The sequence below is a fragment of the Strix aluco genome, chromosome 1, assembly GCF_031877795.1.
Source record: "Strix aluco isolate bStrAlu1 chromosome 1, bStrAlu1.hap1, whole genome shotgun sequence".
Lineage (NCBI taxonomy): Eukaryota > Metazoa > Chordata > Aves > Strigiformes > Strigidae > Strix > Strix aluco.
In genome coordinates this window covers 170,476,672-170,500,413 of record NC_133931.1, presented here as the reverse complement: position 1 = coordinate 170,500,413, position 23,742 = coordinate 170,476,672, and the positions used below count along the sequence as shown (strand labels likewise).

General features: G+C 41.6%; 1 protein-coding gene across 8 annotated transcripts in view; it reads right to left on the bottom strand.

The window, feature by feature from the left end:
• Positions 1-283: 283 nt before the first annotated feature.
• Positions 284-23,742, bottom strand: part of SNAP47 (synaptosome associated protein 47) — a 30,327-nt gene continuing 6,868 nt past the window's right edge. For 2 of the 8 annotated variants that reach the window (XM_074845259.1, XM_074845265.1), the window contains exons 2-5: positions 22,414-22,969; positions 16,485-16,969; positions 12,389-12,519; positions 284-2,886 (exon numbers count right to left, since the gene is read on the bottom strand). In XM_074845259.1, coding sequence (XP_074701360.1) covers positions 2,740-2,886; positions 12,389-12,519; positions 16,485-16,969; positions 22,414-22,910 — 1,260 coding nt within the window. In that variant the 5' untranslated portion in view covers positions 22,911-22,969 and the 3' untranslated portion in view covers positions 284-2,739. Of the gene's footprint in view, positions 2,903-3,086; positions 7,418-8,275; positions 9,128-11,301; positions 11,620-12,388; positions 12,520-14,680; positions 14,732-16,484; positions 16,970-22,413; positions 22,970-23,482; positions 23,569-23,742 lie in introns of those variants that run through there. The other 6 variants (XM_074845256.1, XM_074845235.1, XM_074845245.1 and 3 more) reach the window with 6 other exon arrangements.

Genomic DNA, 23,742 nt, shown 5'->3' with positions numbered 1-23,742 from the left:
ATAAGAGCTGGAGCAGTTCCTATGCCACAGTCTCCAGGACAGAGTACACTGTGCTGACATTCACCCCTTCACTGTCCAGCTGAGGACAGCTGACATTCACATTGATAATATTTCACCAGTCAATATTTTCCTTTTTTTTTTTTTTTTCATTAGAAAAAGCCTATCCTAAAGCCCAGCCCTACACGAAGCGCTACATTAAATTGTGTTCCACGGTATGACAAAGGGGTAGATAAAGAGTATTTTTACTGCAACTTCTCAGCCAAGTGAATAACAAGAGAGAAGATCACTATTCCAAGATATTTAATATGGAGAAATTACAGATTGAAAGTCCTCCGGGCACATGAAGTTCAGCTAATGCACAGCTCTAGAATGGGTCACTTCTTACAAACAATATCACAATTTTTTGCTTTAGCGTGGACATGTTGGACTAACACAAACCACAAAATACTGAATCAGATGCAACAGCTAGTGTTAAAAACCACAACAATAAAAAGTATGGCACAAAGAATGCTAAACTAAATGACATGTAATTAGTATTTACTTTTGGCAATCCTGGTTTGGACTAATTCAGTTCAGAGACTCGTCCCCAGTCAGCACCAGGTTCAGCTGACACACATTTTGTGCAAAGTATACTTTTAAATTCATGAAATAATTACTTTTGTAAACATATCTTCCTTTCACAGCAAACCAACAGTGATTTGGGGATCAGAAACAAACAAGAGAACCCCAGACATTATTTTATTTCACAGTACATAGAATGTATGTATATATAATCGCCATATTCAGCAAGTAGGTAAAGTGCATGCCAATAACAACTTGGACTGTAAATTAAGAACTTGCAGTGCAGAAGTACACTTTACTCCAATACTAACAAACTAATATGAAGTAATACAAAACAAGGTAGAGTAAGATCTTGAAAACAACATACTCTATGTGATTTACTGTACCGTTCTTCAAAAGGTAGGCTGCATTATTCTGAAACTGGAAAATTTCACACCAACTATCAGTGGAATAAACAATTGAAAGCTTCACTAATTAAAAATATTGCACCAAAGTGTTGCATTTGAAAGCAATAGAAGAAGAATTTTTTAATATAAAAACACTTTAAAAAAAAAAAAGACATATTACAACAGCTACTTTGAACTAAAATAGCTGGTAGAACTGATGAAATGTGAGTTCTCTGCCACAGGCAATAGATATATGGATTAACTGGAATCTCTAGTATATAGTGTGAAGTTAAGTTAGGGGCGGAAAAGGTCTCCACTGTCCTGTAGTCTCCATGGAGCCAACTGTAAACTCAACAAAACCTATCAGACAACAATTCACAGTATTCCGTTTTATTTTAGAAATACAGGTCTACAAGAAGTCTTGAAATGCTTTACCACCAGTTAGTGCAAATAAATAAAAGCCACAAGATAGATGGATGTACCACGACTATCAAGTGTTGTACAGATGTCTACAGCTTCGACCATAGGCCCCTCAGCCTGTGAGTCTGGAGTAGACACATAAAAACCACATGATGGGAGCACAACTCATGAAGTTCCCATTTAGAGAGTCAGAGACGAATGGTAGGGAGGTCCTTGGAAAATGAAGGACAGAGAAGTAAAGGGACAAGAGATCTTCCACTAACATCCACCAGAGACGTGGCAGCCCAGATCCAACGTGGTATTTAGGGACCACCCTAACTGAAAGCTATGTTCATGATGCTCTGAGGACACTGCATCCCATGTCAGACTATTACCAAAAATAGAAACCCACTGTGTGCAAGTGAGGGATATACAAATGGCAAACTCCAAGAACTGAATAAAAAAATCACTTCCTCCACTCTAAAATCATCGCTACCTCCGCAGTTTAAAGGGGAAAAATAAAACACCCACAAATACATAGATGATCATCAAAGATCAGCATTCCCTTTTTGGAAAGCAGAAGCATGGATTTAACTTTGACACTTACTTTTTATAAGTGACTTAAGTAAGCAAAACATTTATTGAATGGCCAAAAAAAAAAAAAAAACTGCTCAATAAGTAGATGTATCTACCAATACATGCACATTAACTAACCTTCTTCCCTTGATTTCCCAGGATATGGCAACAGACAGCTGTGGCCACTAAGTCTTCATTACTCTTATAAAATTTCTGGGTACATTAAAAGAATGATTGAAACCTATTAAAACTATTTGCTCAGAGAACACAAGGTTTTATCACCATCATTTGCTCACCTCAGCATTAACTTACACAAAAAAGCCTCAATGACTTGCAGTTGGACATCTGGCCCTTAGTTCAGCTATTAACTATTTTAAAGAAAGACCTTGAGAGAGAATTAATAGGCTGTAATCATCTAAAGTAGTCTCATATGCAGTTCATTTCTCCTTCACTTCTTCGTTGCAGTAAAAAAAAACAACTTTCAAAAGCAGCAACATAAAAAAGCACATAAAAGTTGATTCAGATTTGTATCACATCCCTTCATATTTACAGTTTTTCTGTAGTAAAGAATCCACTATCACTGTTTCACCACAATTAAAAGTCTTGGCCTTTTTAATCCTGAACCAGCCTTCAAACATCATTCAAGTCTGGAAACATTTTCAAAACCCTCAGGAACTCGACAATAGCAGCATCGTATTCCAGACAATATTGCAAACACCTCCCATGCAATCAAATTGTCTATTAAAGAAACAGTCTTGGAAAAATACGGTTCCCCGAACGTTCCTCTTGATACCATCCCCTGTGGCTCCTGCAGGAGCTACGTTAGTTTCTTTATTCTGCGGTTCTGCTTGTCAATATTCAGCGTCGCGCGGTCCACGGAGGTAGTGATGGAATCAAGAGCTTCATCCTGTCTCTCCAGCTCGGCTTCTGTCTCCAAGGCAAGGCCCTTCAGCTTCTTTAGTATCTGTCAGAAGAAAAGACTGAGAGCTTTCAGCGATCAACCAGCCAGTTCTTTGACAAAGGCAACAGACCCATGGCAATTAGTTATTTCATTGCTTTAAAGGACCAAATAATTTGCTGGAGTCTGCCTTGAAGCATACTGGTGTAAAGACACAGGTCTTGCTCCCATAAGCTGAACCGAGATGAACTAAACAATGAACAAAAGACCAGAAAAATCAAATCTGAAATGTTAGGGTTGGGGAGTGGGGGGGGGGGATCAATTAGAAGTAAAAATCAGTGTAAACGTCAGCTTTTTGCTGGGTCTGTTAGTATCTCCTTGGTACGTCTGCATCTTAGAGCAGTAGCATGACCTGAGATGTTGTGCATGCTGAGAGCCAATGCAGACAGAGAGCACGGCTGGTGCAAAGCCAGGAGGGGATCACGTGGCTGAAGGCGTAGCAAGGTTAGGCAGGGACCAGGTCAAAGGACAGAAAATGTTTTACTACAATCCACTAAAGAAAGAAGCGTCATTGGATGGAGCAGAAGGGAAAAAGTGAGACTTGGGCAACCAAACAAATAATTTTCAAGGGACTAGAGGGTGGTGTGGTATGAATGGACGTCAAGGCAGCCAAGAGGCTCACGCTGTACCCGAGATGAGAAACAACAGATGCACTGGCTACAGCTCTATTCCAGGCTGCAAGCATTATATTACATATCAACCGGTTTACACTACACTTAGCAAATTACTGTTCATACGTGGGACTGTAAGCAAACACCCTGAGCTACTCCAAGATTGTGAGGAGACCCTGTTGTCTGAAAAAGCCTGTAGATACTGGTCCAAACAAGGCAGAAGCCTCTAAAGTGAAAGGAGAAAGCCAGGCTAATGAATTCTTAAGGCTAGGAGACATCCGTGCCGATAGCCTATGGCTTATGGGGCCTGCTCATCTTTAATTTTCAACAGTTCACACAACCAAGTCCAAGAGCAGAGATCCAAACAACACAAGAAAAATCTGTCTTAATTCCTTACCCTGTAACACTGGTCCCTTTTAGCAGCAGTCCCAGGCACGAGTTATATATCACTGCCTTTTCTTCCCTCTTGTGGCTACTCCCTTAACAAGCCTGGTTGCACAAACTGAAAGCACCTGCTTTCAGGCAAGCCTCAGCTGCCTTCCCTCGGATGTATCAGAGGGACATCTGGAAGCACCATATCATCCTGACTGGAAATCCAGCTTCTCAGTTGCTTCAGATCATAAAGGGGTTGTCTCTGCTGGCCTACATGATCTGCTGCCTTTGGCATCCACAGATGGGCCACGAGGATATCTCCACTCTGCCTGCTTAATAAGAGCAGTTTATCCAATCAATCGCAGTAACAGTCTCCAAGAAAGCGAATTACCCCAGCGCTATCCCACAACATCAACTGCTGTGACACATGAGCATCCAGGCAACGTTACTGAAGATACCAGAACTGCAGCCTGTCTAACAAAATAAATCTGTGGCTATTGGTAAAATAGGGAAAAAGAATTGTGCTCTATACATATTTAATTCTACTTTTTTCATAATAACTGGCAAACTCTGTTTTCTTGTTTTCCTTCTAGAATATATATAATCAGACCCCAGAAAGCTGCTGTGAAACATCAGCAACCCCTCTATCCACATGTGGGGCTGAATTCCACAGCAGTCCCATCATTTGCAGCTATGAAAGTTACTGGTTTGAGAAAAGCAGTGAGGAATATCATATCTAGCTGGAATGGCAGGGGAATTTTACGCAGACAAAATGCTTTGACTAAAGCTGGACGTCAGCCACAGTAGTGAGATTTATCTCGTAAAATATCTCTCAGCTCTTTCCATAAATCACTAGCAGCTAGAAATACGGCTGTGTGAATAACTGGTTTTGCAATTTGGCTGCCAAAGCAAAAATACAAAACAAACCATGGATCAAGCTTAATCTACCTTTTTCTGTTCTTACCAAAACTACAAGCTAAAACCCCCTCTGTTTCTCTTCCAAATGAAACACTTCAGGTTCTTTCACTGTAACAGGAAAGTGAGCCTGAATTCCCCAAACTGGAGGTGGTAGACGTGTGTAGGATACGCACCAAAAAGAAAAATTACATGATCCAATCTATCACGTATATGATTCAGAACACAGGTCTGGAATAAGGTCTTGCCTCTCCTGAAGAAGTAACTCTACTACTTGGAAAGGGGAAGTTCAGAGGTGGCTCTCCCTCAAGCCTTCCTTTGAGCTTCTTCTGCATACATTTTGTATATACAGACATACATATAAATACATAAAGTAGCCACTGCTACATGAAATAACTCCTACTATTCATAAAGTCATAGTATAATTAAGATTAGAAGAGACCTCTGAAGGTCTTCTAGTCCACTCCACCCAAGTAAGAGCAGGGCCAGCTTCAATGCTCAGCTGAGAGATTACAGGGTTTCAGCCTCCACTCCAATAAACTAGTATAAAGAATTAAAAGTTTAAGAGAGAAGAGACCTCACTCCTTCAGTATATCCTAAAGGATGGCAGTGAAAAGCAAGTGCTTCATCATTTGCAGATGATTTAAAGATGGTTCACACTGATATTTTTTCAGCAAGTTTACTAAAAAGTTTTATCCAAGAGCATCCCAAAGTTTGTTTTCCAGCACAGCAGAACAAAAGCAGCAGCAGCTGCCAACGCTTTCTAGAACACGGCTCAGCTCGACAGGTGCTCCAGGATGGTCCCTCTGGCCGTTCAACACCTCCACCTTTTGCTGCACTAAGGCACATGCTTCTGGAGGTTTATCACCGAGCACCCTCAGTAGTGTGGTAAGTTCAACTTCCCTGAGCCGTGTCCCAGCACATGAATTTGTGAAATTCATTGAGGCGAGCACATAAGGTCAACGTGGTGACATGTGGTGCAAGCCTCCAAGAGTGCCATGCAGCAAAGCAGGGGTTGGCAGGAGAGGATGCAGAAAGGAAGCAGGGACACTCCTCCTTCCCCACCTCTCCAAGAGCCACCCAATTTATTTGTAAATCAAAATTGTGCCAGAAAAGGCCCAGGTTTACCAGGAAAACCAGTTTTAGTTTCAAACCAGATTACTTTTGATAGCATTCACTACAACATTTAAAATACAGAAAGAGACACAATTGTTGAGAACAGAAAAGCTTTTAAAATATGAAAGCAGTAAAATGGAAGCTCAGTCAGCTACAGGGCTCTGCTCAGCTCACCTGCCAATTAGGCTCTGCCTTGAAACGAAGCAGGCAATGACGGTGTGGTTACTCACACACAAAAATAAAAGACAAGCGGCTCACTTTTATCTGTTAATTTGCTTTGCCTAAGAGAGTTTGGTAATAAATCCCTTAACCCTTTCTCTGTCAGCATCTTCAACTGTTCAGTGCAGCTGCTCAATCCAATGGGACCTGAAATGGTTAACATGCTTTTCCAGCACAGCCCACAGAGCTTGCTGGAAAGAGTTACTGGAATCTGAAGTCTGGCCAAAGCTGGTCACTATTTTTGCAAAGCAAAATGATGGCAAGATGTCTAGTTATCACTGCTCCAGTTCTGTCAGCTGCTCAGAGCAGCAGTGCCTTCTGTGCCAGCACGTAATTTGGACAGCAAACCAAGCCATAAAAACTCAGCGTGAAACTCTATCTGTTACACAAAGCCAAAGAGCAGGTATGAGCCCATCAAAGATTCACTTTAAAGGCACATTTCCTCAGGCACTGGTCAATCTCACGTTGAGACAACCTCAGATTTATGCCACCGGATTATAATTTGGAAAGTCTGATTTATCCTTGTGGCTCAGCCACAGATTTTCTGTGCAAATCCAGGCAAGTTACCTAATATTCCCACGCAGAGTTCTCGCTGTAAAAAACAAGGAAGCACTCTGCTCTCCAAATCCGCCCTGTGTCAAGTGTTCAACTACAGCAGACTTGGGCCTTGCTGGGGGGAGAGGTGTCCATCCAAGCTCTGTACCTCAAATCCTCGCACAGACTACAGGGACCTAGACAACGCAGTGCACTTCAGGTCATGATTCACCTGCTCTATTTTATGTACCTGCTTGAAGTTCAAGAGTTGCCCATTCCTCTCTGCTTTGGCTCAAGTGAGAGCTGAGCAACCGGTTTAGTTGGAGCAGAGACACAAATGGGATGATGGGAGAGGACTCCAAGCCCGTGAACCTACTCAGTACTTAGCCCTACTACTTTCTCATTTTGCCACACCACCTGAAGAGCTAAACTCAAAGTGTCAGGCACTGTACAAACAAAGATTGTATCCTAAAGATCTTACAATGGAGACCTCAGTTTGGTTTGGGTCCCGAGATGCCATCATAATAACATAATTTAGCTAAACTTTGAGAAATATGATCTACCCTCTCAATACATTTGAGTATCCAGCAGTAAAAATAAGATACAGAAAGCATCGTTGTGCAGGAGGCATTGCCAGTTGTAGTCTGAACTCCCTGAAATCCTCCCCGAGATCCATTCCATTATCTCTGTGCAACTGAAGTCCGAATGTTGAAGCAGAGCACAGATAACCAGAAATGGCTCATGAGTGCAGCTTTCCCAGCCAAATTCACCTGTTATGAGGAAACAAAGAACTGCCATTTGCAGTACTCTGAACCAGGGTGCAAACACAGTGATAACGTATCATGACTTCATACAGTGCTTCACCTCTGTGCTGAACATATTGCAGGTGAGCAAGAAGCAAGGACAACACCTAAAATATTACAATTCATAGTCCCATCATAAACTCAAGCCCACAATAGGGGTTGAGTGATCTTTTGCCAAAAATATTAAGAGGCCTGTCCACATGCTCTCCTGTAGCACCTGGAAATGGGCAAGGAGACAGTAGAGAGTGGAAACATCTTAAACCACTGTAACACAATTTACTAGAGGGCATTCGTCAATGTCTCACAAGACAAGCGCAACTTGCCGTAACAAAAATCTATGAATTTACGTCGCTTTAACATGCTTCCTGTTTGGGATTGCTGTTATCAGCCGGTAGCTATGCAAAGCACAGACGTTCCTTCTGCTTGATCCCAAGTTGTGTCTGGTGTACAAATACCCAAGCTCTACACCAGCCACTTGCAAAAGGGCTTCTGCCTGCTCTTGAAAATCAGGCTGTCTCCTGTAGCACAAAACTTCTGAGCACAGAAAACATGGGAATAGGCAAGTTTAACAGGACAGCAGGTCCCTTGTATCTGAAGCACGCAAAAGCGGACAAATTTTAAAGGATCAGCTCTTTTGAGCCAGTGGCTATTTGGACAGTATGGAAGGGTCACTGTTTACTATCTTATTCTTAGTGGCTGATTTCTCCCTGGGCTGATATAGAAGTCTGATTTTTATTTACTTTCTCAGAAAGTACTAAGCACTCATGGTGCCACTATCACTGGTCTTGTCTGGAAAAAAATGCTCAAGCAGCTCCACAGGCTTAGCTACCACCTTTTATTTTGGTACCATCAAATACTTAAGTTACACACAAGCAAATACAAAGTGTTAGTTGTGAGGACCTCAGTTCTCTCCCTGTATTGTGCTTTCCAAAAAATAAATCCCAGGCATGGTCATTACACGTGTCTCTTAAGATCAGTTGTCTGTTGATTGCTATAGGCCATGGAACAAGGCCATCCTATGAGCAAATTTGCTATTTAGCACTTGGAATGAATGGTTCCTCAACAAAAAGCTTTTTCTCTGACCTAACGGTTGCCATTTCCTGAGTTGAGGGCATGATAAAAGGGTAAATAAACACTGAAGAGACTCTGAAAGTAGCGAAGGACTGAAATGGAACCATCTAGACCCAAGAAGACATCGAGGAAGCAAACGTCAAAAAGACATGCACCGGGATGTGTTTTTTTTCCCAGATGTTACAGAATTAAGTTCTTTAATACTATCTCTATTTTCATGGCATATGCAATCTGCAGACAGTAAATATCAGGGCAACAGTTCTTTGGCAGGAACGTTTTCAGAAATTGGAAAGCACTGGTTTGGCAAAATAAATTCACATTTAGTGAATTTCCCCCACTCGACCACAACCCTTAAGCTAATATTACCATATCCCCTTTCACACCCGGTGCCATTATGTCAGCCACAGCGGGGCCATGGGCAGAGACTCAGCCAGACCACAGGAACTTCGTAGGCTTCTTTCTCCATCTCTGTAGCACAGCTAAGGATCACAGCTCACACTGCCACAAACTCTGTGTTTTTTAACATAAACATCCCTTCATGAAGTCCTGGTGAGGTCTGCTACTCAGGCACCCAATCACAACTGCAGAATCTCAGGGCTTCCAGCTCTAATGGAAGGAATTTAGCATCATTCAACAATTCCTGTTGCAAAACATCTATTATTACTACTGCAAGTACTTTGAGGAGAGAGGAAGAGCAACATCTATTTGTCTGTTCATCACAAATTCCTCTTACTTCTCCAACTTCAAAAGTTCTGCTGGACTTACCCCCATCACAAGTAATGAGGGGGACAAAGCCGAGCTCTTCTGGGCTTTGTGATTTTTTTTTTTTTAAAAAAAAAAACAAAAAAACAACAAGTGCTGGCATTACAGATAATCAAAGAATAAAAGATCATAATCCTCAAGAGAGGAAACTGCTCAGAAAAACACTGTAGTTATCAACACAGGGACCTCAAATACCTTTCATTCATTCACGAAAGTATGATGCCACAAGTACCGTTCTCTTCGATGCATGTTAATGCTTTGCACTTGCAACTGTTTTCCCCCTTTACTCTCTAAATGCTTTGCAAATGTGATTAACCATCATCCTGCTCACTTCCCAAATGGAAAGCTGAACTGAAGCAGTGCAAAGAAGCTCTCTGGGAGCAACTGCATCAATGAAAGACAAGCCCTGGCTGCAGGCTAAAACTAAGCGACTATGAGACTATAGGCAGTGCTCATTGGTGAGACATGTTTGGAGAAAAAAGGACAAAGCAGGAGGCTACACCTCAGCAAGGAGCACCCTACAACCTAGCTCATGACTGACTGCTTTAAGGCCACACAGCTCAAAATGAGACAAAGCTCCTGGTTCCCTGCCCTGCTTTGTATTTATGGACTTAACCCACTTCTCATCTATAAAATGACTGAATATGGCAAATACAATCTTAGATAAAGCCTTGACATACCTTAGAGAAGCATTAAATGTCCTGCTCAGATGTAGTTTCAAGATCTTTACCTCAACGCTGCTAGGGGTTCAATACCAGAAAGGCTTTATACGGCGTTTACCATGATGCTGCCCTTGAACCCCATTAGAATACATCCCCAACCTCTATACCTTTCAAATCTGACTTTACTGGTAGGAAGTGCCCCCTTCGATCACGTTTTCCTTCACTTCCACATCTTTACACTTCCCCTCTAAACCTCACCACATTCTCTCTTAACAGAACTGAAAGATCTTGAGCTATTTCACTCTGCTTTGTGCTTTAGAGCAATGAGAAAAAGCAATGCTTCGGGGGGGAGCAGCTGGGGAGAGAGGAGTCTCTACAAGATGAGCCTTCATTTCCATGTCACAAGATGGAAGACGCTGAACTCCCTTATCCTCTCCTTCTCCAGTCACAGCCAACTGCTTTGATAATATCAAGCATCAACAAAGGCTGGTGTTCAACCGTCAAGAACTGGCCCTGGGGAAGCAATTCCTCAAGAGTCTCTTCTGCAAGGTGTAGCAGAATGTGTCTTCAGTTGTAGCCCATGACCAACAACCCTTCATAACGCATTTAGCTTTTCTGCTTTTGGCTGCAAATCAGAATTATAGTGCTGAAAAGCTCACATCTAAGGGAGGAACAACTAGTCCTTCTAAATACATAACAGCTGCACAAAGTGTATGCATGCATGAATAACAGATTGCTGATATTTGTACAACTGCAGTTGAGAAATACTCTCCTTCAAGATCCTCCAAAAGGTCAACGCTGCTTCAGAAAACGTTTATTTTTTGATGAAATGGTAGATTATGGAGATAAGCTCTTTAAAAGATGAGAAGGGAGAATGATTAAATGGTGAACAGTCCATTTTGTTTTTCAAAAAGCCCAAATAAGATATTTCAGTCGAAAGCTCTTGATTATATCTTGGTACTGAAGCAAGTTTTGGTCTAAAACTGTGCATTTATGTGGTGACTCCTAGTAAGAAAAACTAACAGGAGTTTTATAGGAATTACAGCATGTACCTTAAAATTGTTAATGACTGGAATGATGATTAAAGAGGCCTGACTCTCAGGGAACAGGTGCTCAGCAGTTATTCGGAAAAAAAATCAGACTAATTCTTGGCCTGTCAGTTTGGCATTCAGATCCTCTCCCCACCCACACCATCCCACAAGCTCACCCCAAATCATTAACTGGCTTAAAAAGTCTTGTCTTGGTGTGGTATAAATAAACACCAGACCTGTCTTTTGAGCTCTAGTTAATTTTGAAAGTGTTTTGTTTTGTTTTAAATAACACTGGCCAACTAACACTGTTTCTAGTCTACCATCCAACACAGAGCATTTCAGAAATTTCTGAAATTAACCTTCTGCACCAGCTAAACTCTTACTTATCCAACTGTTTTGCTTAATTTTAATAAATAGATTTTTCCTGCAAGAAGCTTTCATTTTTAGCCACTCAAGCCACTAAGTGCTTGTGGCTCTGAAATGTACTCATGCTAACAGAAGTTGCTGTATTCTAATTCCCAACTATAAAATAAAAGAAGGAGGCTGGAAAACTGCAGTCTTGGCTAAGAGGCAATGGAATTAGCAAATACTTCACATAATGCTATCACCAAGCTACAGGTGGAATATCAAAGAGAAGAAGATGCTATAGGGGAAAAAAAAAAAAAAAAAAAAAAATAAAGTTTAATCTTCAATCACATCTTGTGATGTGGCTGTGATCACCACCACTAAACATATTTTAATGGAAAAACCATGAAAACCGTACTCCTTTGCTTTTCAGGTTAGTTCACTCTTTCCAGATCAACCACATACTAGTGAAGAGGGTTTCTTCACTAAAAGTTCTGAATGTCAGCTATGAGATAAATTCCTTAAAGAGTCATTTAAAGGAACAATATCAGACCGGATTACTTTAAATAAATATTTTTTTCTAATAAAATCTTCAACCTATATCCTCTTTATTAATTTGCTAGACTGTATACTTATTTTCTAACTACAAGTTCTCTCTTTGTTCAGCTTTGTGGACGTTTCTGAAACAGAACTGCTACCCCTTACTAAAAAGAATAAGGTAGCATAGGGAAAACACAAAAAAGATGAAAATTATTTAATTGTTAAGCCTCTTATTCTTCAGAAAAAACAGGTTATGGTTAAGGATTTTCCTTGGATTATAATTCTATCACTTAATACGTTTTGCTGATAATCCCTGATTTGTTCAAAACAGTTAAAAAGAAATATAAAGTTATCAGTGTACTTTAATCACAGGCTTGATTAACTAATTTTTTTAATATGCCCATCTACATTTAGGTAGAAGAATATTTTGTTAAGGACAATGACTATGCTTCTGATGATGAAAATGCATGTTATTAGGGAAGCAGAGGGAGTGAAACAACTCTTATCAAAGTTATCTCAGTTTATACCTGTTTAAGCTCTTGTGCTTCTTCCTGGGAGATCTTCTCTTGCTTCTGCAGCTGAACCTCGTCATTGTCCATCCCTTCTCCACCTCCCAACAGAGAGCAGGGCTGCACCACGCCTCCCAGGAGTCCTGTGGCTGCAAGAGAAATTCCCGTGGTCAGACTGCCATCTCCTGTACCCATGGGGAGGACTAGTGCTACTATCAAACTGGTTGACCTCTACTTTGCTCCAAAGCAGTCTGCGAGGGGACAAGCGCACTCAGAGAAGCCTAACCCAACCTTGCTCGTTAAGCTATGTTCTTCTAGAAAGGATTCAAGCTGTATTTTGTACAACACCTAACCTGGAGGTGACCAGGCTGCCGAGAGATGACTTATTATTAAAGGCAGCATTTGGAGAACGGGTTGATTTTGGGCTGTGGGGATTCATCTGAACAGAAAGCAAAGAAGCAGCAACACACTCCCAATCAGATAAATGAGGATTCTCCACCTGCTGCTTCTTCGCTCTTTAATCTTTTTATTTAAAGAATTTAAAAGTGATGGATCAGGGACAGAGCCCAAGAGTCAAGTCAGCAAACCCCTGAAACAGAAGGGCAACACTGACGCTAACAACCACCCCCAGCTAAGCGGCGTGGACGCAATCCCTCATGTAACATGCCACCTGTCCTTTATTTAAAGCATCAGCTCTTATTGCAGTATCTGATACTACCCAGTAGGGTAGCAGGGACGTGCTGCAAGGAAAGGTTGTTATTTCTAATGCAGATGGGTGCTAAACACCCGAGACACAGCTTGGCTCCTAGAGGCGCTTCAAACATCTCCAAAGCTCTCCCCCTTAAAGAGGTACCAAGGAGGAAGATAACGCTACTGCTGCCACCTGTGAGCATGTGGCCTGACCCAGCGCAGGACAATGACAGCGGCTCTCATGTACATCAGGACAGAAAGAACATCAGATGCCAGAGCCCGCTGCCAGGCTGAAGAGCTGGTGCCCAGCTGGCTGGCCAACTGACAGCGTACACCCGACCGCTTTGGATAGCATTACTGCCCCACGAAAAGGGAGACAAAAGCTAAACCCAAAGTACCAAATCCTAAATCCCTCTCAAGTAATTACTGCAAACTCATAATCCCTGCAATTATTCGGTTATCAGCCCGAGTCACTGAACTCGGACACCATCAAGATTTAAGACAAGCAAGTCATTCACTCTACTAGTGTTACCCTGTGCAAATGCTCCTCGTATTCAGAGAGCCTAAGGGCCAGGCACTGAAAAATGCTGCTTATGGTAAATTACTGTCATGGTCTCCCTCAGAGGACAAAGTGGGGAGGGAACAACAGACCTTCCCACGGCAGCAAACAGCCAGACAAGATTCTTTGTGTTTATCAGCTGAGTGTCACCATATGCTAATTATTTCATTAAAAACAAGAAATCTATCCATTCCACTCCACTAATATCGCTGAGGACAACAACAGGAGTGGGATATGACAGACGCACACAAAAAGAATGGCAGGAGGAAGGAGATCTGTCATTTCTCAGCAATTTTCTAGTTTAAAAAAAGGGGACAGAATGTAATAGAAAGGCAGAAACATTTAAAAAGCAATTTTGTTTCATCTGTGTTACACCCAGTTGGACTGGGAGACTCGCTGCCACCACGTGAGGGACGAGAAGCTACCAAATCTCAAATCACAAAGTGCTGGAAACTCATAATAATGAGAATATTCGGTCACAGGGGTAAGCAGGAAAAATTCAGCAGCCTCAAAAGGGATAAAAGACTGTGAATGCCAGTCTTTGGCTATAGGATTGAGACAGCACTGCCCTAGATTGTTATACTGCAGGCGCACTGTAGGATTTCTTGTGCTTTTTAATCCTGGGTAGCTGTTATCAGCCATTATTGAGAACATTATTGGCTAGGAAAGTACTGGCTTGATCCAGCACAGAAGAACCTCTGTTATAAAACAAACCTCGCTGCTCTGTCCTGAGCATTTAAACCCCCGTGCGGCTTGGTCTGAAAAAATACAGTCAGGAAAGACATGCAAAGGAACTAAGAATACTTTCAGATAATCTGGTGTGTCTAAAACTCTTCACAAATTCCTCTTCTAGGTGGAATCAAGCCAAAACTCTTAGGAAAGACGAGGGGTTTTTTTGTATTTACTTATACAAGTGTGCAATATGCACAACTTTAAGGCAGGACTAGTATAAACAGACAGGATCCAGATGAGACGAGGACAGTTGTGGAAAAGTTCACATCTCTGAGCTGCACCACTGAGGGCAAAGAACGCTCGGAGCCAGTTTGCAGAGACAGACATACCTCCGTTGCAAGGATATTTCTCCTATAAGTCTCTGAATCAACATTCGCTATCTGAAAATAGACACATATATTTTATGTGTACACAGAGGCAGGCATGCATAATATAGACTTCCCCCCCTCCCCTCCCTGCTTTTAGGAAAAAAAAAAAAAAAAAAAAGAAAAAATTAAAAATCAGTATTTCCACCATGTGAACAGCCATGGAAAAACCCCAGAGGTTCAAACACAGTCCGTGACTGCCATCTTGTGACAGAGACAGACGGTGACAGACTCCGGGGAAGGAACAAACAGGGTTTTGGTGGAGCTGGAGAAGTCAGGATTTCCATAACCTCCAGTTTTCTTAACTGACATTTCCAAATTAAACAGTCAAAATGCAGGTGGGGGTAGGAGAGCAATATCCTTGACTCACTGACTCAGATGCAAACAGAGCAGAGCAGTGGGAAATTAAGCACAGTAGGGCTGTATAACCAATTATTTTATGTAACCAGTCTTAAGACCATCAGGAACTGAACACCAATTTGCTGGAATAACTCAGCGCTTAAGAAACCAGCAGGTTGTTTTTCCTCTAAGTTGTTGTGCTGACATTTTAGTGCCAGATGCCCAAGACTTACTTCCTTAAAAATTAACAAGCTTTTCCAAGCTATGGCCCTTGACAACTCATCAACAAGAGGACATTTTCCTCCCTGCTGAAGTCCAGTTTTAGCTTGGTGCACAGAAATAGGTTAATCTATTGTTTTATTGTATCACTTTTCTACTTATTTTTAATATACTGGCAATAAATCCATCCACCAATTTGTTCTTTTGTCATTTTTAGGAAAAAAAAGGATTCAGGTGTGTTCATAGAAATAAATTCCTAACAGACAAAAATTCACCAGCTCTCCAAATGTATCCAGGGTTGGATTACAAAAACAAAAAAAAACAACCCCCCCAGGAATTTTAGAAGTAATAGTGGTAAGGAATGTCACTTATTGTTGTGAAAGAGTTTCAGTCTCCACTGTGTTATCTTAAAACGATTAAACTATGCATTCACCTAATCTGAGACTTAAAATCTACTAAATACAAACACCTGAACTTGCCCAATAACAAAATTCCATTTTTTAAGACATGAAAATTAACATGATGTTTATCCGATGTTATTTATAAACTTCCCGGACTGGAATTTTGTTTTAAGCTTTCCACAATTAACTGAACAACAGGTTTAATATAAATATGCTTCCAGCTACAAACTGACAAAGGAAAAATAGCAATGACAGAGGATCCTGAAGCATGCAGTCAGGAGAAAAGAATGGATTTCTAATGACCCTTCCTCACAGAGGGGCACAATACGGAATTGGTAACCACAGGAAAAAGAGTGACGTTGAGTTAAAACACAGGCCAGTAGCTGAAACTCAAATTAAGCTAATCCATTCACAAAGTGGTGTGGAGTTAGTGACAACACCAGCTGAGAGCACAATGTTAAAGAGGGCTTGGCAAGTTCCAGCTGTCAGGCTCCTGAGGGACACTCAGCTTCAGCAGCTACAGTCACAGGTTTTGCTAATGTAGTTGGGAGAAAGTAAATCCGACTAAACTAAAACAAGGCCTCACACTTCTGTCACCTCTACCCCCTCTCTCTTGGCAAGAGGGTCTAAAGTCACCTGGTGGTTATTGATTGCATTTTATCATCAGCATGGTCTCACCGTTTGGGCAGGGGCGGGGGGTAGGATTTGCCTTGTAAATATTATACACTATTCTGAGTTTGAAAACCACTTGAAAACTTTTGATGCTTATTGTTACTGCTTACAGGTGGATTGCTTTGTCTGTCACATACCTGCTTGCCAAATGGAGGTCCCCAAATCTACCTGAGGAGATTTCCTGGCACCAACAAATCCTAGGGCATCTTCTAAAAACTGTATCTTTTTGCTAAACTGCATCTCCAAGATGGGGATTGCTTCTGGCATCTTTGCTGACAAGAGCCGGTAAGAGGTGTCGGGCTTCCCAATAAATCTCTGACGGACACTGATTTCATATGGCGTATGAACTCTGATATCATCTACATCCTTTGATTCAAACCGGTGAATGACCTGAGAATTGCAGTCACTGATTTCCAGGCCAGAAGCGAAGAGTGTGAGTTTTCCTGGCTTGACATTTGAGTCTGTTCTGTGGGTGATAATAACTGGAATTCTAATTATGATTCCTTCCTGGTTCTTCGAATCGGAAACTGTGGCGGTTTCCTTTGGCTTCGTTTCCAACGGCACTTTCCAGAGCTTGCTGCTAAATGGCCACCAAGAAGGAGATTCAAGCTCAGTCAACAACCTAGGGGAGAAAAGAGAGTGTTAGAAGAGTGAAAGCCAGTAGGAGGGTCATGCTACCCCACCAGTGCAAAGCAAATTACTGCAGACACAAAGATTTCTTAATACTGAATCCAGCCTTCTTATTTCACTCATCAAACCTATTCACAGCTTACTAGGATCCATCAGTTTAAAACAAAAAACAGCTTTTCTTCATTTGCTAACATGTTGGAAAGCGGTCCCAGAATCTCACTGTTCTGATGCAAGAAATCCAACTTCCAACTGGATTTATTCAGGCCAGTTTACACCCATCTGTTCTTCAGCTAACACTGCCTTTTACCTCAGTGTTTCCACACCTGGCCGTCACCACCACTGCCTTTTTCTATTCTTTCATACCTCAGCCCCATAGTCTGATGCCACCTTTTGCTTTGCCTCCGCTCCCAAATTCCCATTGCCAGTTATAAAGAGTGCAAGGCTGAGGCTGAAAAGTCCAGCAGAGACTGCCCACTGGCATTCAGCATCTGCCTCACCATCAATGTTGGTGTAGCTCCTGAAGGAGACAAGCCTCCTTGCTGGGAAACTGGTGCCTTAGCTTAAAGGTAACTGAACTCACTTTATGGAGGAACTAAGCAACTGGTCCCAGTGAAGACCACTATATAGCCAGAAATAACACAGGCAGTCAATCCCCTTATTTCTAAGCAAGAAGATGCACCTAAGTGGGCACCTAAGTTTATCAGCTGCAGGCAAGAAAGATGGAACATGCTGTTAGGAAGAATCAATGATACAGAGGACACGATCCTTCTGTCGTATTTTCTAACAGCACAGCCCATTCCGCTTTTCTTGACATCCTTTCCCAAGAAAGGATCATGATCACAGATTTCTTTGGGTCGAAGCCTCACCAGTACTCTTTTCACCAAAAAAAATGGGAAACAGAGGAAAGGTGGTGGGTTTGGTTTGATTTTCCATGTGCTGTGCTGCCTATCTGTTAACATCTCCAAGTCTAGACAGGAGTTAGAAGCAGAGCCACAGTCAGCACCTATGACACTCCGTTTCTCCCGCTCTCCTCTCATCCCCTGCCCATCACCCAAACCCATCCTCCCAGCAGACAATCCTGAGTCAGGACGACTCAGCCTCAGTGGCTGGAAAGAAATTTTGGGGCCAACTACATCTCCCTGTACAGTAACTTCATATCCCACTGTGCAACCAGCCACCTCTGTCCCCCACCAGCAGCCTCTGGTACCCACCTCACATCTGAGCTGAAATGGCCCGTCTCCAGTTGCAGGCAGATATAGGAAGAGGCAAATCAACCCTCTGGGATGCATCCACTGCTCAAACTACCCTACCCAGTCCTCCCTGGAAACAGCAGTGAGCTGACTGGAAGCATCCCACAAACCAAACCATCCTGCAAGCAACTAGTCTGATCAGGATGTTTTAAGTGGAGATTTCTCAGCCCACCCCTCAGTCACTGAAGAGAACAGCAAAGCCATCGCCGGAGGCACGCATGGATTCTCAACTAACAGGAGCGAAGAGTTTAAACCAAACAAAAAGAAAGCGCTAAGGAAGTTCAACCCCGATCAGAATTGTGTGCCCTCCACCCCATAAATACCTTAAAGGCTACCTAGTGATAAGGCATGTGTCACTGGCATGGTAGTTGTAGTAGATGCTTCTAATGAAGCCAGACCACATGCAACAAAACCTTTAATGAAACAGTCACCTTACTGATGCTACAAGAGTATTTACTGACTTAAATCCTAGAGATGTAAGCCTTATCAGACCAAAATACAAAGTCTCATTGCCGTTCTGGAGAGCCAGCTTGATTTATTTTGCTTTTAAATTTACTCTAGAAAGGTACTGCCTAATAAAATAGGCATCACAGCAGTGCTGCTCTCAAGATACTTTTTGCAATGATTTATTTTCCATGAGAGAATCAGAGTCTGTATACAGAAGATTTTGCAGTTTTAAAATCCTGTTTAATTTGGCTGCAGACAAGGTCTAATCTGAAAGAGGAAGCTCTAACTGAACATGCTTTGTTTACTAGTCATCAAAGTTCTGCACTGGCTTCAAAACAGACCTACTTAAAGAAATTCATCTGCTAGGAAAAGGAGAAAAAGTTATACTGGGAGTCAACCACTGAATTCATGGATAGCGGAGGTAGAATGAATTGTTCCAAGAATGTACTCCCAACTAAACCATGAACATCAGATATTTATGTAGATAGCATGCGACATGAGTAATGGGTCTGGAGCTCTTCACTGCCCTCTGAAAATGCTGCAACACTCCTTAAAAAAAGGAGGGGGGGGGGGGGGAGACCAAAGGAGATGTAACAGAAAGTTCTACAATAACAGAATTTGAAATGGCACAGTATCATAGATTTAGGATGAATTCTGAAACTATGGGGTTCAACTTAAGTTCAGCACAGAGAACGACTGAAAAAGCCCTAGGCTCTGCTAGCACACACCCTCTTCCAAAATTAAAAGCCACGTTCTAACCTACCTGCAGTAACTAAACGGAAACAAATGACCTGATTTCATTTCTACGGAACGCAAAGCACATCTTCTGTCCTCTTGGTGTATGAAAGAGTTACAACAAGGTACTTCAGGACAAGAACAGGTTATGCCTGTGTCTTAACCTATGAAAAGTCATTAAATTCCTACCACAATATGGTTTCGCTTCATCAAATTCACCGTGAGAAAAGCATGTGCATTCACTTACCGAAAAGCAGCTGCAATGTGACAAGTCTAAACCTCCGTTTACATTGTAGTAACTTATTCTGGATAGCTTTGAGCCTTAATTTTCATCTCTTTATCCCTTCACCCATCTCCTCCCCTCTTTCCCCAGGGACTGACATGCTGGTTGTGCAATGTCTGATTTACAGTCAAGATTTTTCTGCTGCACAGCCCTAACAAAGGCTCCAGCCAACTTCCCTGGCCTTCCACGGAGGAGTCACCCCTCTGTATCAACAAACTATACGACCGGTCCTTGTATACAAATGAAAAATTGCAACCAGAGTACCTTGTCCTCTAATTGTAATATATTAGAAAGGAATCAGTGAATCTGGCTTTCTGTTTATTTTTGGTCTTTGAACATCTGCTAGCACGTCAGACCCAGCTCTGCTTATCTGCACGCAGGTCCACTGAAAGCAGCTGTATATACCCAGGCATACACAAGAACAGAATTAATAATCCAAAAAAGCCCACACATACAGGCAAAATAAAGCTAATCTAAGTTTTAAACATATGCAAGTAGATAAAGGGGCCTGGTTCTTTTTATGAAAGACACCACCATCAAAGTGGTGTCGCTCATATAACCTTGAACGAGCAGATAGAAAAGTTTGTTACCAAAGTTTCCTTCAGCACAAATTCTGCTACACATGCAAAATAGTCCTGCATGATATTATCCATGTAGTTACATCTCATCAAGTTTCTAAAGAAAGCAAGAGTCAAAGAGCCTTTAATAGTCTGAATTACCTAACATGTACCAATCAAATGACTTTCAATCACAGTCTTCCTCGTTTTCTACACTGGTTAGGGATGTGAAGAAAGATGTCATCAGTTTAAGAGAAGAATTTGGCAGAGAAGCACCTTTATGAGAAAAAACACACACACACAGACTATGCTAGAAAACTAAGTGTTAGAACTCCTCAAAAAACACAGTGCAATTAAAACACAGTTTCACTAATGGCTTCTGGGCTGTGTTTTAGTCTGCGAGCAAGCTGGCCAAACTCTTCACGCTGTAGATAAAACAGAATCTCAGCTAACATTTGGTCAATGCCTTCCTTTATTTTTACATTTTTAAATCAAAGTATCTAGCTCTTCAGATTCATGAGAACAAATAATACCTCCCAGCACATCTTAACCCAAAACAAAACTCTCTTCCAAAAACAATGAGCAGGTATTTATTTTCCTACTCATTGTTTATTGCTACAGAACTTTAAAAGCTATTGCTGAAGTTTTCGGTTATCTTGGCTTTTCTTTAAAGGGTATGGAGAATATCACCAGAATCACTGTGAAATCAACACTTTCTTTTAGACATGATATCCATCTAAAAGCAGATGCTTCTTCCAAAAACAACTAGTTTGAACTTTATTGGGTTGTTTCTTCATGAAGGTGTCAGAGCTTCTATACGAAGACACTCATAGCTATATATCTTCAAACATTACAGTACTAATTTAACCTTACTGTCTATTTTGGACTGCTACCGAATCCAACCTGCATCATACAAAATAGCATACAGTAATTCACTTAGAATATTAATCATTAAATAGAAAGTCATAACATTCTGATTAAGACACCAACCCCAACCATTTACTATTCACACTGAGTTCTGCAACAGCTAAACTTAAGCAACGTCTCAAATGTTCTCCAAATCTACTTCAGTTGTCTGAAGGCAGCACTTGGTGGCTAATTTTTTTTTAATACAGTGGCTAAAGTGCCTGATTGAGATTACCACAAATAGTCTAGTACTGTCTCTCCCGTTCTTGCACCACCACACTTTGCAGACAAAGCAGTTCCATGTTGCTCAACACTGCTCATATTTTCTTCAAAATGTATTTATTCCACCTAGACCTAAAGGCAGGGAGTAAGCCATGTAAGGTTAAAAGCAGTGCAGTTTTATAGCACAAATAAAGAAGCACTGTTTCTACAGCCATTTCCTTGACTACATCCGCACCGCAGACCCAATCCTCACTGCTGTGTGTAGCTGGGAAGTAAGTTCTTGTGAAGGAAAGGGCAAATGTAAAACCCTCAACTACACACAATTTGTACGCAAAAAGCAGCCTTAAGAGCTGACTTTGATGCACAGAGAAAGGAGTACAATCTACTTGAATTAAAGATTAATTGGCAGCTCTCTCCTGCTAACTCTAAGAAACTGTCTCCAAGCCAGCAGCCCACCTGCCATACTCAACATTTCCTTTGAAAAGAACCAGAAAAGCAGAACTGTGGTTGTGTTTGCTGTGGAACAGCAAAACAGGCTGGTCCAAGACTGGCAAAAGTAACCAAACCCAACTTCCAGTATCTTTCATTTATGCATATTCTAGGACATCTAATAAAAATGTGAATGCCATACCTTGGCCTTTAGTGGGGACATTAATTTGCATCTCTTTCCCCTAACTAGTTGCCTATTCTCTCAAAACTTATAGGTTGTTAAAATTCTGGAGACCTCTACCATTTCTGCCAGTTGTGGTTGAAACTCACATGGGCTTGAAAAGTTATTTGAAGGACAGAGGACAGGTATATATACACAGGCAACTTCACCAGGGTGAAAAAGTGACATACAGAAGGGAGGACAGAAATACAGAAGCATCTTTTAACAAGAACTACATCCACAAAAGACCATCACAGGCTTAAACTTTTGCTGAAAGTCAATAGTTTAGTTTCCTAAAGACCTTTGTGGATCTGCCCCACAAATTTCAGGTCTAACAATACAATCCCACAACCAGTGCTTAGCTCAGAGGATGCTACAGTACCGTACCTGTCCGCTACATCCATATCCCCTTCGATCTTGTTGAGTCCTCTCATGATGTTATCAAACTGCTCACCCTGGTAATGCAGCACTTTTGCTGTGTCCTCCAGTCGTTTCTGTGATCCGGTCAATAACCCCGTCAGCTCTTTTCCCTTTGTTGACTGCAAAGCTGCTGCTTCTGCTCCTGCACCTTGGCTGGACAGCAACTGCTCCCTCCAGAAGTGCTCAAGGATGTTGAATACCACATTTCTGTTGGGTTGCAGAGAACTGAACCAGTGCTTGGTGTTATTCTCTAAGATGGTAAGGGAGCTGAAGATTAAATTTGAAGATTCCTTCTTGATCTCACTGACACTAGAAAGATGGAAGTCGACCAAAAGTTCCCCAGTCTTGTCAGCTGTAAATTTGATTGCAACAGGAGTCAGCGAGAGTCTGCCAGCGACCCATTGTTTTCTGGTGTCCAAGTAGTAAGAACAGGGCCAGCTATGGATACGTATGTCTTCGTTCATCAGCTCGCCGTTCAGATCCTCTTCTTCAAAAGCAACGCCCTCAAAGCCAGAAGGAGAATCTAGAATAAGAGAGAAAATTTAAAAAGCAAGAATCCTTAGCAACATATAAAAGCTGACATTAAAACATGCCCAAATAATTAATCCCATCCACAATGGGCTTCCAGTAGTTTCACTGTAACCTTTCAGGTGCATACCCCAGATAGATTTGTTAACAGTTGCAGATGGGTTACAAAATTGGGTAACCATTTCTAACTATCCAAATATTTCCTTCAGAAACGCTCACCCTTTCCGAACAGGGCCGTCAATATTATTGCCCACTCCGTTATAAAAAGGGGAGGCAGTACTGTTACGTTTTTAGCACGTGATTTACAACAGCACAAACTTCAAATGACTATTGGATTAATGCCCTGGGTATTTAGTAACTGCTGTGCAGTTTTGGACAGGGGAGGTGCTTTATAACTTAATTAGTCTATACGTTCACATGCATATGCTCATATTTTTGGGTGGAGGGAAACCTAGCAATAACAGAATCATGAAAACCTTTTAGTAACTTTTCCGAGTCTTTCACATACCTCTTTTTACTGGAAAGTGATCACATGAAAATTTTTCCATTCCCAAACCTCATCATGAGGAGCAGCTTCCCATAGACCAACAGGTACTGAAGAAAACCCAGAATATACCAAAATGCAAGCTCATCAACATGTATCTACAACGATCACAATAAATAACTGGTCCTTCCCCTTCCACTCTGATATCTCAACATCCAGGAATGTTAAGAACACACCCAGAATATCTATCCAATGTATTCAACAGTGCAGGTGAAACTAAAATC